At 33.2% G+C, this 13,620-nt stretch overlaps 2 protein-coding genes across 2 annotated transcripts; both read left to right on the top strand.

Annotated features, from left to right (window-relative positions):
* The first annotated feature begins 7,085 nt into the window (after nt 1-7,085).
* On the top strand, nt 7,086-12,197 carry LOC104707789 (RNA demethylase ALKBH10B). Its single transcript, XM_087462706.1, has 7 exons — nt 7,086-8,378; nt 10,381-10,526; nt 10,604-10,721; nt 10,800-10,922; nt 11,015-11,130; nt 11,214-11,368; nt 11,454-12,197. The coding sequence occupies exons 1-7, from the start codon at nt 7,799-7,801 to the stop codon at nt 11,941-11,943; spliced, it is 1,728 nt and encodes a 575-aa protein (XP_087318832.1). The 5' UTR covers nt 7,086-7,798; the 3' UTR covers nt 11,944-12,197.
* Nucleotides 12,198-12,532: 335 nt separating this feature from the next.
* LOC104737462 (ubiquitin domain-containing protein 7SL RNA1-like) lies at nt 12,533-13,177 on the top strand. Its single transcript, XM_010457654.2, has one exon. The coding sequence runs from the start codon at nt 12,533-12,535 to the stop codon at nt 13,175-13,177; it is 645 nt and encodes a 214-aa protein (XP_010455956.2).
* Nucleotides 13,178-13,620: the final 443 nt, after the last annotated feature.

Here is a 13,620-nt window from a genome sequence, read left to right as displayed (position 1 = left end):
CGAAAACACAATTATATTACAAACATTACTTTTGTAAAGAATTACAACCGAATATCATTAGAGTTATGGCCAAATAATTATTTCCGTATAGGGATACAACTGTCATTACGCACTGAAACCAAAATGGATAAACACGCGGTTGTAATAACCGGGTATTATTTTATAATCTTAGGTTTCAATTGGTGACCACATTTTAGGAAAAGAACAATGAGGAATGTGATATTCCTCTCTATTCTACAATTTTTTTACCATTTGATAGTAATAATTTTTCTTTTACATTTCTCTACATTCTAAAAAAAATAAGGAACGATAGAACAAAAGTGTTCCTCCCCAAAATTGATGAGGAACAAATAGAACAGAAAAAAGAACAAATATTAAAATTTGTTTTTATATTTTAAAATAAATAAAAAAATAAGTTTATTAATAATATTCAATTTTCTAATATAATAATTTTCATAATGTATTGACAGAAAAAATAATTTTGATATGAATTTCATGTTGAACTAATCTTAAGGCTATTTGAAAACCATATATGAATAGTAAAATAAATTTAAAAGACTCATGTTTATATTGTAAATAAAAACTAAAAAAAAAAAATTACCTTTAAAATTGTATTGTAGGTTAATATTAAATATTAATATTTAATATGACATATCTAAAATTTAATTTACAATTTAAAAAAAAAATAAAAAATTCATTGTATATATATTAGAAGTAGTATTAGTATTAATATTGAATTTGATTTATTTAATATTTACTATATTTAAAAATATATTTTTATTGTTTGGTTACTATTTACTATTTAGTTCATTCTTTGCAGATTTTCCTTTCATTCCTCAAAAACTGTTTATGCAGATTTTCCTTTCATTCCTCAAAAACTGTTTATTTCATTCTGTATTGTTTTTTTTATTCATTTTCTTTTTGTTCTTCTAATGGTTACCAGTAGAACCTTTACTCGTTCACTTTTTTAAAAAAAATTTAAAAATCGTGACCATTATTTTCCAGATCTTTTTCAATCCTAGCCGCTCATTACTCTCTAAACAAATAACTGAAACTCTCACGATGATGCTCTCGTCGTTTCTCTCTCTCTCACACTCTTACCAGAAGACAATAATAATTGTTTCTTGGATTGAACTTCACCGAAGATAATTTTATCTGCGGATGCAAAACAATACATAGAGATTTCATAAACTTTATATTTCTTTGCCGTTCTTATAACTTTTTTACTTTTAAATTTTTTCAAACTTTTGATCTTCAAACATTTTCATGTAGCCATATTTATGGTATCCATATGTGAGACAATGGTCGAATTTATAAAATTTGTATTTTTAACTGGGACAGCAAAGGGTAAAAGACATAAACATATGGTGTAAAGTGTTCACTCTATTTACCAATATTCGATTTAGAACAAGAAACCAAAATTCGAAGTTTATACGACCAAAAACATTTTCTTTATACCCATACGCAAAATACATTTTAAAATGCTTTATAGTTTGTTTTTTTATAGGCAAACGTTTAGTAACCTTTATATATCTCTTACACCATCTCTTTCAACATCGATAGTGATAATGACTATGACTTCTAAGAATAAGAACTTTAACCTTTGGATGATGCCTACGACTACACATCTATGCAAAACCCCTACAATAAATTAAATATTAGTTTCATCATGATCTTATAAACGTCATATATATAAAGTATTTGAATGTATACATAAACAATAAAGTCACTACATATCTATGTATAACCAAATAGATGATTGATATTTACCTGTAAATTTAGTGGTCGAGAACAAAATTTTATTTATGCCCGTGCTGTATTATATGATGGATATACATAAAAATCCAAAATAGTTAACTTTTAAAACATCAATATTATCAAAAAAAACATGGACCAAAAAAACATCTTCGCCGATGAAATTGATAAACTTATTTGTGCTGAAATTCCAGACAAGGAAAAAGATCCAGAACTCTACAATATAATATCAGAGTGTATGATTCATGGCTCATGCGGAAGGGTTAATCCGTTCTCTCTATGGAGGAGAGTATTTGCTCCAAGTTTTATCCTAAATCGAATGTTAATACGACAAGTATTGACAAGCAAGGATATCATGTTTATAGAAGAATAAAAGATGGTCGTTTTATCAAAAAGAATAGGTTCAAATGTGACAATAGATATGTGGTTCCTTACAATCGTGCTTTGTTCTTGAAATATTATGCTCATATCAATGTTAAGTGGTGCAACCAAACATGACCAGATAGTACTTATTTAAGTACGTACACAAAGGAAATGATCGAGTTATTGTCACTGTTGGACCTCATCATAAATAAGTAGTTGAAGATCCTCAAAAAAAGCTTCCCCAAGAGAATAAGACAGTATAGAAAAACAAAATACAAGATTACTTTGATTGCAAGTATATTTTTAATCTTTAAAAAATAAAAGCTTTTTCTATTTTATGAGTCAATCTAATAAATAAATTTATTCTTTTACAGATATTTATCTTCATGTGAGGCTATGTGGAGGATTCTTGCTTTTTTTTTCCACAAATCAATTATATTGACATCAAAAAATGTTTACAAAATACAGAAACATTCCAATACAACCATTATACGCAAATACATGAATTTGATACAAATTCAGTGAAGGAGTGGAAGTGACCCTGATGTTAATTAGTCTTATAGGCAACATATAAAATCTGTTAAGTCCCCCGTTCGCTATAGGGAGAATTAATTATGTTCCTCCAGTCATAGACGATGCATATCATCTGAGGATCCTTCTTAATTCCAAACGAGGTCCGACCAGCTTTGATAACATAAAAACAGTGAATGGTGTCATACACAAAACATATCGTGAAGCTTGCTATGCTCTTGGGTTGTTTGATGATGACAAATAATATATTGAAGGTATCAAAGAAGCACACTTCATGCGTTCTCCAAAGTATGTTCGTAAAATGTTTGTGAGGATGCTACTGTAGCCATTTTGAGTATGCCTCATATCGCATGGGAAGAGACTTGGGAGTTATTATCTGAAGATATTTTAAGACGTAAAAAAACAGAATTGAAGTGACCAGGTTCAATTTTTAATCTTTTTTTTTCTTCACCAATTATTTGATTTTATGGATCAATATAATTTATTTGTAACAATCTTATTTATATAAAACTCACATTAACAGATGAATAAAGAAAAATAATTTGCTTACAGGAGATCAACAAGCAACTGTTAAAGAATTGTAGTTCTCTAAAAGCTTTTAAAACACTACCCCGCTACTACATGAGAATGTACCAGTTTTAAACCAGCTCATAGCAGATGAACAAAGATTCTGCAATCAAACTGACTTAAAGAAGAATCATGATGAATGGTTGCATATGCTTACAGAAGAGCAAAAGAAGGTATATGATGATATCATAGGCGCAGTTTTACAAAACAGAGGTGGAGTTTTTTTCTTATATGGTTTTGGAGGAACTGGTAAAACATTTATTTGGAAAGTTTTATCTGCAGCGATCAGATCAAGAGGAGACATAGTCTTAAACGTAGCATCTAGCGGTATAGCATCTCTTTTGTTAGAAGGCGGCAGAACAGCTCATTCAAGATTTGGTATTCCTCTAGATGTTCATGAAACACCTATATGCAACATGTCAAGGTCTTCTGATCAAGGTCAATTAGTCCAAGAATCAAAGTTGATCATTTGGGATGAAGCTCCAATGATGAGTAAATATTGCTTCGAAACTTTGGATAGAAGTCTGAAAGATATAATGCGTGATCATGATGATAAACCTTTTGGTGGGAAGGTCATTCTTTTTGGTGGTGATTTCCGTCAGATTCTACCTATTATTGTTGGCGCTGGTAGAGAACAAATAGTAAACTCATCCTTGAATTCATTTTATCTTTGGAAACATTGTAAAGTTTTAGGCATGAGGAAAAATATGAGGCTGCGGCAGAACATTATTCCAAAAGAGGCGCTTGAAATTGACGAATTTTTGAAATGGATTCTAGATGTGGGAGAAGGAAGACTTAATGAGCCGAATGATGGTGTTGCTGATATTGAAATCCTAGAAGAGTGCTTATAACTGAAACAAACTCTCCAATAAAATCTATCATTAATGCAGTCTATAGAGATTTGTATGCCTCAGAGCATGCTGCAAGTTATTTCCAAAGCAGAGCTATTTTGTGTCCAACTAATGATGTGTCAATTCTATAATTGACCACATGCTATCAATATTAAATGGTTAGTATTTCAATACTCATAAACTTATGTTATACTTTTGTTTTATTTACTTTAAAAATAAATAAATTTTCAGTTCTTCTATTTCTTTATTTGGCAGCAGAAGAAAGGGTTATTTAAGTTCAAATAGTTTAGACCCATCCGATAAACGATCGGCGGGAAATCCTGCATATATCCCAGATTATTTAAACACGGTAAGAATTTCATGTGTACCAAACCATGCTCTTCGCTTAAAAATAGGATGTCCAGTGATGTTATTGTGCAATATTGATCAACATGGTGGTCTGATAAATGGAACAAGATTCAGATTATACAAATGGCATACCATGTTCTACAAGCTAGAATAATCACATGTATGACTTTTACAACTTAATTCAAAGTATAATCTCTTATATAATTAAGAAAATAATCTCAAATAAGAATGTTGATCCATAATAACAGGTACACGAGTTGGAAAATAGTGCTCTTACCAAGAATGGTAATAATACCATCAGATTCAAGACTGCTTTTCAAAATGAGGCGTAGGCAATTTTCTGTCTTTGTTGCTTTTGTAATGACTATCAACAAAAGTCAAAGACAGTCACTTTCTAATGTTGTATTATATTTTCCAAGAACTATTTTCTCTTATAGGCAGCTATATGTTGCAATGTCTCGTGTTAGCTCTAAGTCAGGATTGAAAATTCTGATAACTAATCCAAAAGGAAAATCTCAAAGTAAAACAACGAATATCATTTTCAAAGAAATTTTCTAGAACATTTGAGATTTTATATTTTCATTCCACTTAAGGTTTTCAATTATCCTAACAAGGAAACCCTTACAGATGTATACAAGGGAAAACTGGATTTCTCGGGATAATTATTGAATACGGTCTATAGTTAGTTACAACCAAAAATAGATAAATAAAATCCATATAACTGAATAAGTTGAAACATAGATCAATAATAGAGAAATTGAATCTATAATACCATATTTTAAATTTACATCTAAACAATTTTCTTTGTGCTGTAGCACGGATTACTACTTAGTAATACAATTAATGATGCACTAATTTGGACAAATACTCAAAAAGAGAAGAAAAATATAGCAGTGAATGTTTTTTTGTAGCTACATATACAAATTTAGTTAGTGAACCTGTGTGATAATTTACCATCATAAAGTTCATATCTGTCGACAATATATAAGATCCGAATAACAAAACGTTAGTTAGCATTTCTTCGTAGATCATGATTAGAACCTTTCTTATGATCACGAAAAACAATGAGCGACACTTTTATGGGTCACTTACTAAGGGTTCGTGAGTTAACCCCATGCCTCTTTTGTGTGTGTGCCATAGGTAGTGGAAAAGGGAATCTACTGATGTTAGAGGGTGGAGGTGTTCCTGCGACCCACAAATCTGGCCGATGTAGGCCCTAATTTCACCTCACCCCACCATTTTGTAGACTTTTCATTCGGGTTCCATAATTTTACATTTCGTCGGTCTAACCCATCATTCATTGGTTCTAACCTTTTTTTTTTTTTTTGTCAGAAGGTTCTAACCTCTTTTTTGACAAGGCTACATAACCTTTTGCTCTTTATGGATTTGTGATAATTAGAGTCACACCATAAATTCAAAAAATAAAAAAAAGGTCAACACCATCTTGTTCAAGATTTTTTTCAACGCTAATTAATATGAGAATACATATATTTTTGGATTTACCACTAAATATTCAAGTTTTGTCGAAAGTTTTCAACAAAAAGAAAAAATCATGCATGCAAAACAACACTTGGATCAAAACCTACTAATCACGGATGAGCATCGTCTCTCTTTGTATATCTCGTAACTGTCATAACTAAATGTTTTAGTTAATCACATAGAAGGGATCCTTTTTAACTATTAGTCGATTGACTTGTAAACAAAAGGAGAAGTCAAATGAGAACAACGACAATAGTAGAAGGTCTTAGACTAATTAATATCTTCGAGATACAAATTCGATTATTATTTTAATTTTTACACGTCATCTCTTAGATCATCTTCCACGGGCCTCATGGATATGGACATTGACATCATGACTCATGAGTTTGGTTGGTGTAAAGTTCAGACAGAAAAAAATACAATCAATTTATTAATTACATACATTTCTACGTATAATAACATTTACTAAAATAGTAAACGGAATAAAATATATTAGCTGCATATACCAATAATGACGAGAATAATTATAGCAAAACAAATATATATGGAATGCGATCGAAAATGGATAACAATATGGTGTATATAAGTTAATTCTTAATATGGAAAGAAAGAACGAGGAATAGTATACACAACTAATATTAGTACGTATTATATATCAACTTTGCTATTTAATAGCAAATTTTAAAAAAGTACTGTATATTTTATTCATAAATGACCTCATTAGAATTTTAGATTAATGGTTAACATCAGAGTCATTATACACATAAAGATTCGTTGAAAAAGTTTAGGTATGCAACTAATTTATGGGGCGTTTAGTGTTTGAAATGTTTGGAGCCATTGTTCAAATCATTCCACCGGAATATCAATGCAACGTAATATACTAAGGATTAGATTGAATTCATCTTACTTTGGAATCATTTGGTTACACATATATACAAAACAATACACTATAGAACCTTTCAAAATCAGAATAGATACATAACTAGGAGGTCATTTTATGCAATACGGCAAGATAACTCTCTTTAGTTCAGCGCCGTCCTTTTGTTGTCCAAAGGAACTATTGTGCGTAACATCAACCCAAAAAAAAAGTAGACCATGTCACAACTTTTTGAAAGAGCTTAAAAAAAAATGAGCTATATTTATAAAGAAGTGAATATATAAAAGAGCTTTTATAAACAAATGCTTAATTGCACCCTAATGCATGTTTCGAACAAATGTACTCTTCTATAATAATAAAAAAAGTTTTAGTGAATATTTCTATTTTTAACTATTCAATGTGTTGCATAAAAATAATTCATATTATAAATTTATATAGTTTTTTCTGTTAATTATAAAATAATTATAGTTGTCATGTGTGTGCATTCAATAACAACATCATATGTTCTTTACATAATAAGATACTAACAAACATCATATTTTGAACCAAAAAAAAAAAATACATTACTATAGTATGAACATTTTACTAATTTCAGATAAATTTGGAATAGTAACATCACAAATTTATTTGTTGTTTTGTCCCAAAAAAAAAAAAAAAAAAAAAAAGAAAAAAAAACTAGGTGGAATAGTAAGAAACGGGCAAAACAAAAGAGGGCCAGAAGTTGAGCCACGTCAGACATAAGAAAGTGCCACGTCATCTCCGTAAGTCTCTCCCACCTGTACGGACCCTCCTCCCCACGGCTGCCCCCCAATATATATAATTTGGGAGGAAGGAAGGAACCAAAAACCAAACCTTCTCTCATTACACCTGCATGTGCTGCGACCCGTCCCCAAACCCGACCCGACCCATATTTCTCAACCCGTTTTTTGCCTTTTTTTTTTCCTCTGTTTTTAGCCGCCGTCGTTAAATCGTAGAAACACACACCGTTCCCGAGTGACTGAATCTTCGCCGGAGTTTTTTAACGCCGATGACGATAGCGTCAGCGCCAGCACGCCAGACAGATCGATCAGCAGCCACTGGTTTCACCCCTGCTTTCGCTACGACGGCGAAGGCGGTGGTGACCGTTCCCGTTCAGGTTCCGCCTGGGACTGTTGTTTCCGAAGGACTAGGGAAAGATGCGTTGATCTCGTGGTTCAGAGGCGAGTTCGCGGCGGCGAACGCTATAATCGACGCCATGTGCTCGCATCTCAGAGTAACAACCGAAGAAGCAGTTTCCGGATCGGAGTACGAAGCTGTTTTCGCCGCGATCCATCGCCGGCGTCTGAACTGGATCCCTGTTCTCCAGATGCAGAAGTATCATTCCATCGCTGAGGTCGCGATCGAGCTCCAGAAAGTTGCGGCTAAGAAAGCGGAGGATCTCAAACTGAAGAAGACAGAGGAGGCTGAGCAAGATCTGAAAGAAGCGGCGACGGCTGAGGAGGAGGAGGAGAAAGTGATCAAGAAGAAGGATGATTGTATTGACGGCGAGAAAGTAACGGAAAATGAGATTAACGGAGATGTTGAAGACGTTGAAGATGATTCTCCGACTAGTGATATCACTGATTCAGGTAAGTAACACAAACTTTACGTAATTTTCAAAACACTACAAATTTTAAAAAAAATACTTATTTTTTTCTTGATCCCAGATTTTTTTTCATAATTTAAAAATACAATGATCGATTTTTTCATAATTTGTTTTTTGGGTTACATTATTGGTTTTTTTTTTTTTAGTTGAAACTTTTTAATATATAGTTAAGCATATTCGTTGAAGTTTGGTCATTTGATTCTCTCTCTGTTCACTGTGTAAACTGGCTCTCTGTGGTTGGTGACGATACCAAAAAAAAAAAAAAAATTGATAACGAATTTTTAAAATAATTTTTTTTTTCTAAAGGGAAAAATATTTTTATTTAGTAAGAAATACAGACTAATTCAAGTTTCAAGATTTAAGTACGTGTTTCCCTCTACTGGATCCGAGATGTATTCTTAAACAATTTTGACTTTTGCATTCTTTATTTGTAATTCTTTTTTCCTTTTTTTTTTTTTGAATATATAGTATATCAAACGTGAGATTTTTATTGCATCATTATGTCACAGATTCGATTTTTTTAGACACAATTTACTAAAAATAACCAGATTCTCTTTCTTAAGTAATAAATCTTTTTTTTGTTCATTAAACTTAATCACTCTCACGTCCTGATTTTTTTTCATGTTTGAAACATTATTATTTATATCTTTTGTAATAGAAAAATTAATATTTTAGTTTAAGACGAATATTCAACTGAAAGCTAAGCATTCAGTATAGTTTAATTTATTTTGGGTTACTTTTAACGTGTTTGAAAGAGAATATTATACTATACTAGAAATACTTTTTTTATTGCCGGCTATTTAGTGGTTTTTATAATAATATAAATAAAGTATACATTTTTTTTGGTTAACTAGGGAGTAGTAGTAAAGTAACTTTTGAAAAAAATTAATTTTATCGTAAACTATTACATGAGTTTTGCAAGGATACATTAAAAATAAAAATAAATCGTACTATCAAGAGTTCAAGACCTTATTATTTACTAAAAACAAAAACAAATTAACACAAACTTTCATGAAAATCGTACAAAAGTACAAAATCTCTTGTAGTTGTGTTGAAAAAAGCACAATATGGAAAAGTCACTCTGACTCCTCTCTCTAACAACTAACAAGGTTGAAAAAAAACTGAAAAGACAAGAAACGTCACGACGACGTCGTTTAGATTAGAAGATTAGGGATTCCATTTCTCAATGTAGACGAGTTGGGTATGTGTTTACTAAGTAACAAGTTTTGTTGCCTTGTGCTTTAGTTGATGTATAACTGTCAAACGCATGAAAGGTGGTATCACAATCTCACATTGATTCGCGTGTGATGATATTTTTTATTGCAATTTTCTTTTTCTCTTTGTTAAGAATGGTGGGTGAGCTCACAGCAGCCGTTGGATTTAACCAGAACCGAGTCGTCATCAATCATGGTCCCCCACGATTTTTGCCGTGCCGCCCTTTATTTATTTTTCTTTCTTCTCGTCCCGAATGTTCGAATCCCTCACGCCTCACGAGCACATTTTTTTTAAATAACTTTTTAGCTTTTTTTTTTGCTTTTTGTTCACGGCCATAAAACGAGTCAGAAGTCTATAAAGATTAGTAAACTTTTTTTGTAAAGATCTTTTTTACCCGTCTTGATGTGTGTGTAAGTTAATTCACTTGTGTTACTAAAAGTCCAAGTATTAGGTAGAGACACGTGGACGAAGACATTAGACTTTGTAGTCTTGTCTTCTAACATTGAAAGTCTCTCTGGCTTTCTCTGATACATTTTACAAGGAAACTATAGGTTCTTTAACCTCTTTAGAATGGTCCATGAGAATCAAATCAAAGATCACATTTAATTGTCATTACTTTAATGAATCGATGTGTTTCTCTCTAAACCCAAAGAATCGAATCTCACATTAATTAGTTGATTTTTTTATTTTTAAATACTTTACAACTAATATTGTGTGTAATGCAAGTATATGGCCAATTTTAAACATTATTTTTTTATGGTTTTTAATAGGTTCTCATCAGGATGTTCACCACACTGCTGCTGCGGATACCACACATCAGATTATATGTCAGAGCCATGAAGATTGTGATGCACGCTCATGTGAGATTAAACCTATCAAAGGTTTCCAAGCCAAAGAGCAAGTGAAAGGCCACACTGTGAGTAATGTGTTGGATTTTGAGGGACGCATATGCATATATGATTATTACTTATAAATTTAATGTTGTGATGTTAGGTTAATGTTGTGAAAGGACTAAAGCTGTATGAAGAATTACTTAAAGAAGATGAGATATCTAAATTGATAGACTTTGTGGCAGAACTTCGAGAAGCTGGCGTTAACGGGAAGCTTGCAGGTGACTTTTTTTTCTTACGCGAGAACACATCATAGGGCTTTAAGAGTGTTTTCCGGTGCTTACACAAGATGAATGCAGGTGAGACTTTTATACTGTTCAACAAGCAGATTAAAGGGAACAAGAGAGAGCTGATCCAGCTTGGTGTCCCCATCTTTGGCCATGTTAAGACAGATGAAAAATCCAACGACAGCAACAACTCTGGTAAGGAATCGCTATGATCCGCCAGGATTCAGTCTAAATGGTTTGATGCATGTGGATGGCTTTGACCGGAAGACTTTATTGTTGTTATATAGTTAACATTGAGCCAATTCCACCACTTCTTGAGAGTGTCATTGATCACTTTGTCACATGGAGACTCATCCCAGAGTACAAGAGACCAAATGGTTGTGTCATCAACTTCTTCGAAGAGGTACGTATACACATCTCCATGGATCCACCATTCCTAGACGTTTACGCTTTTCTTTAACCTTCGAGATTACTTCTCTTTTGCAGGGTGAATACTCACAGCCTTTCCTCAAACCACCTCACTTAGAACAACCAATCTCCACTCTTGTCCTCTCTGAATCAACAATGGCCTTTGGACGTATTCTCTCAAGTGACAACGAAGGCAACTTCAGAGGACCTTTAACTTTGTCTCTCAAACAAGGGTAAGAAACATCGTAACCTTTTACTTTAACTCTGAGACAATGTTGATGTCTCTTTATTAACGTCCCTCGGATCTGATCTTTATAGGTCTATGTTGGTGATGAGAGGGAACAGTGCAGACATGGCTAGACATGTAATGTGCCCATCACAAACCAAAAGAGTAAGCATCACGTTCTTTCGTATTCGACCTGAATCATATCATAACCATTCACGACCCACAAGTCCTCACAACGACGGTGTAATGACAATGTGGCAACCCTACCAAATGGCACCAACTCCATTCCTCAATGGCTATGATCACTCAGTTGACATGATGCCAAAACTTGGAGTCCTACGTCCTCCAATGGTCATGATGGCACCACCACCGGTTCAACCAATGGTATTACCAAGTCCAAATGTGATGGGAACTGGTGGTACAGGCGTTTTCTTACCATGGGCATCTGTTAATAGCTCAAGAAAACATGTGAAGCATTTGCCTCCACGTGCACAGAAGAAGCGATTACTTCCGCTTCCTCCTGCTGCTTCTTCTTCTCCAGCTGGAGGATCCACCTCTGAGCCTGTGATCAGTGTAAATTGATCATAAGCCTTTCGACTTCTTCAGCAATACAAGCTTTGATCATCTGGTCCCGTGTCTAAGTCCTGCTCTGTTTCTGTCTTCTCTCTTGAGTCTCTTTTGTTATTGTTTTTTTTTTTTTTTTTTTTTTTTCTAAATTCAGTTTAGGTTAACTCAGGGTTTATAGATAGAAGAATTAAGTTTGTTACATCCCCAGAGGCAGTATTTTCTATTTTGTGTACGATTTTTATTATCAGTATATTTCTCAAAATGTTACATTTCTTTGCCATTTTTTTTTTTTTAAAAAGAAGAGATTAGAGTACAAATTGTTAGTTCATATTATCACATTTATAATACAGAACTAGAACCCAAATTTTGTATTGGTTATATTGCGAAACTGAAAAATACTTAAGATTGTAAAAATCTCTTTCAAAAATAGTAAATCGAGTTTGAAAAAAGAAAAAGAAAAAAAGAGAGCAAAATAATAACAATCAAGAAGAATCCATGCTTTTAGGTCATTTAGTTAACGCATTATGAGGAAACTTTGGTTGCAACAAGTCCCAAGTTGACATATCTATTCACTCGATCTTCATCAGTCTCCATTGATTCATATATGGATGTATACGTAGAGACTCAAAGAGGCTCACCATTCTCCATTGAAGTGGGCTACTTCGATACAGTCTTAGAGATCAAAAAGAAGATCGAGAAGTATCAACGTATCCCTGTCCCGAAACAAACCCTTCTCTTCCAAGGCAAGGTTCTTCAAGATGATCTCGATATCGAACAATGTCAGATCCTCAACAACTCTCGTCTCCAACTCTTCCTCTCCTCTCCCGGTAACAACGACCAAATGCGCAATCAGAACCGCAACAATCAGGTGTTCCAAACCGAGCAAGATTCTCCACCATCAAACTCAACAGAACAGATCAATAACGGTCATCCTCAAGATTCGACAATGCTAATGTCGGGGAGTAACAACAACAACAACAATCCCCTGAAGAAGCTGAGAGTAATGGTGCTGCCTAAATGCGGGACTAGGAAGATTCCAGTGGAGGTGAACGCAGGTGATAACGTTGGAGAGCTGAGGAAAGAGCTGGCTAAGATTCAACAGAGGTTTCAGTTAAATCTGCCTCAAGATGACTATTTCTTTATATACAAACAGAATGTAATGGATGATGACCGGTCTTTCCGGTGGCACCGTGTTGATCACGGCGATACAATTGAGATTTTCAATGGAAGTGTTTCCGGTGGCTCTTAATTTTTTGGATTATGAATTTTTTATTTTTTTGGCTAATTGTATTCCTAATTTCACATACACTTTAGTAAAAAAAAAAGAGAACCTATATGGTACATTATTGTTCAAATCTGATAAACAAACCTGTTCAAGACCCATCTCCAAGTAAGCTAAAAACTTAATCTAGGGGACACAAAAGCATCATACCTTCTTTTAACTGATCATGATTCCAACTTAACTCTCTGCAATGTCTTTATTGAAGTTTCTTGCTTAACACAAATTATACACTTCGGAAGATCTTAAAAACTACTACTAAAGGAGAGAAATTAGTAAGGAGAAATGACAAATGAGTAAGCATTCTTGATTTCAAGAATGCTTAATGCAACCGTTGGATCAAATTAGTAAGGAGAGAAATTGACGGTTAAGATCAAATCAGTAAGTGCTATTTAAACCAACTTAACGAATAA

Source organism: Camelina sativa, chromosome 8 (genome assembly GCF_030686135.1).
Source record: "Camelina sativa cultivar CO46 ecotype springtype chromosome 8, ASM3068613v1".
In the NCBI taxonomy this organism is placed as follows: Eukaryota; Viridiplantae; Streptophyta; class Magnoliopsida; order Brassicales; family Brassicaceae; genus Camelina; species Camelina sativa.
This window is presented reverse-complemented; position numbering and strand designations above follow the sequence as displayed.

Bases quoted from the DNA above. Each gene is read 5' to 3' on its own strand.
- LOC104707789 (XM_087462706.1), top strand. From the start codon at position 7,799: ATGACGATAGCGTCAGCGCCAGCACGCCAGACAGATCGATCAGCAGCC. The intron at 8,379-10,380 runs GTAAGTAACACA...GGTTTTTAATAG, and splicing joins TAGTGATATCACTGATTCAG to GTTCTCATCAGGATGTTCAC. The intron at 11,131-11,213 runs GTACGTATACAC...TCTCTTTTGCAG, and splicing joins TCATCAACTTCTTCGAAGAG to GGTGAATACTCACAGCCTTT.
- LOC104737462 (XM_010457654.2), top strand. From the start codon at position 12,533: ATGGATGTATACGTAGAGACTCAAAGAGGCTCACCATTCTCCATTGAA.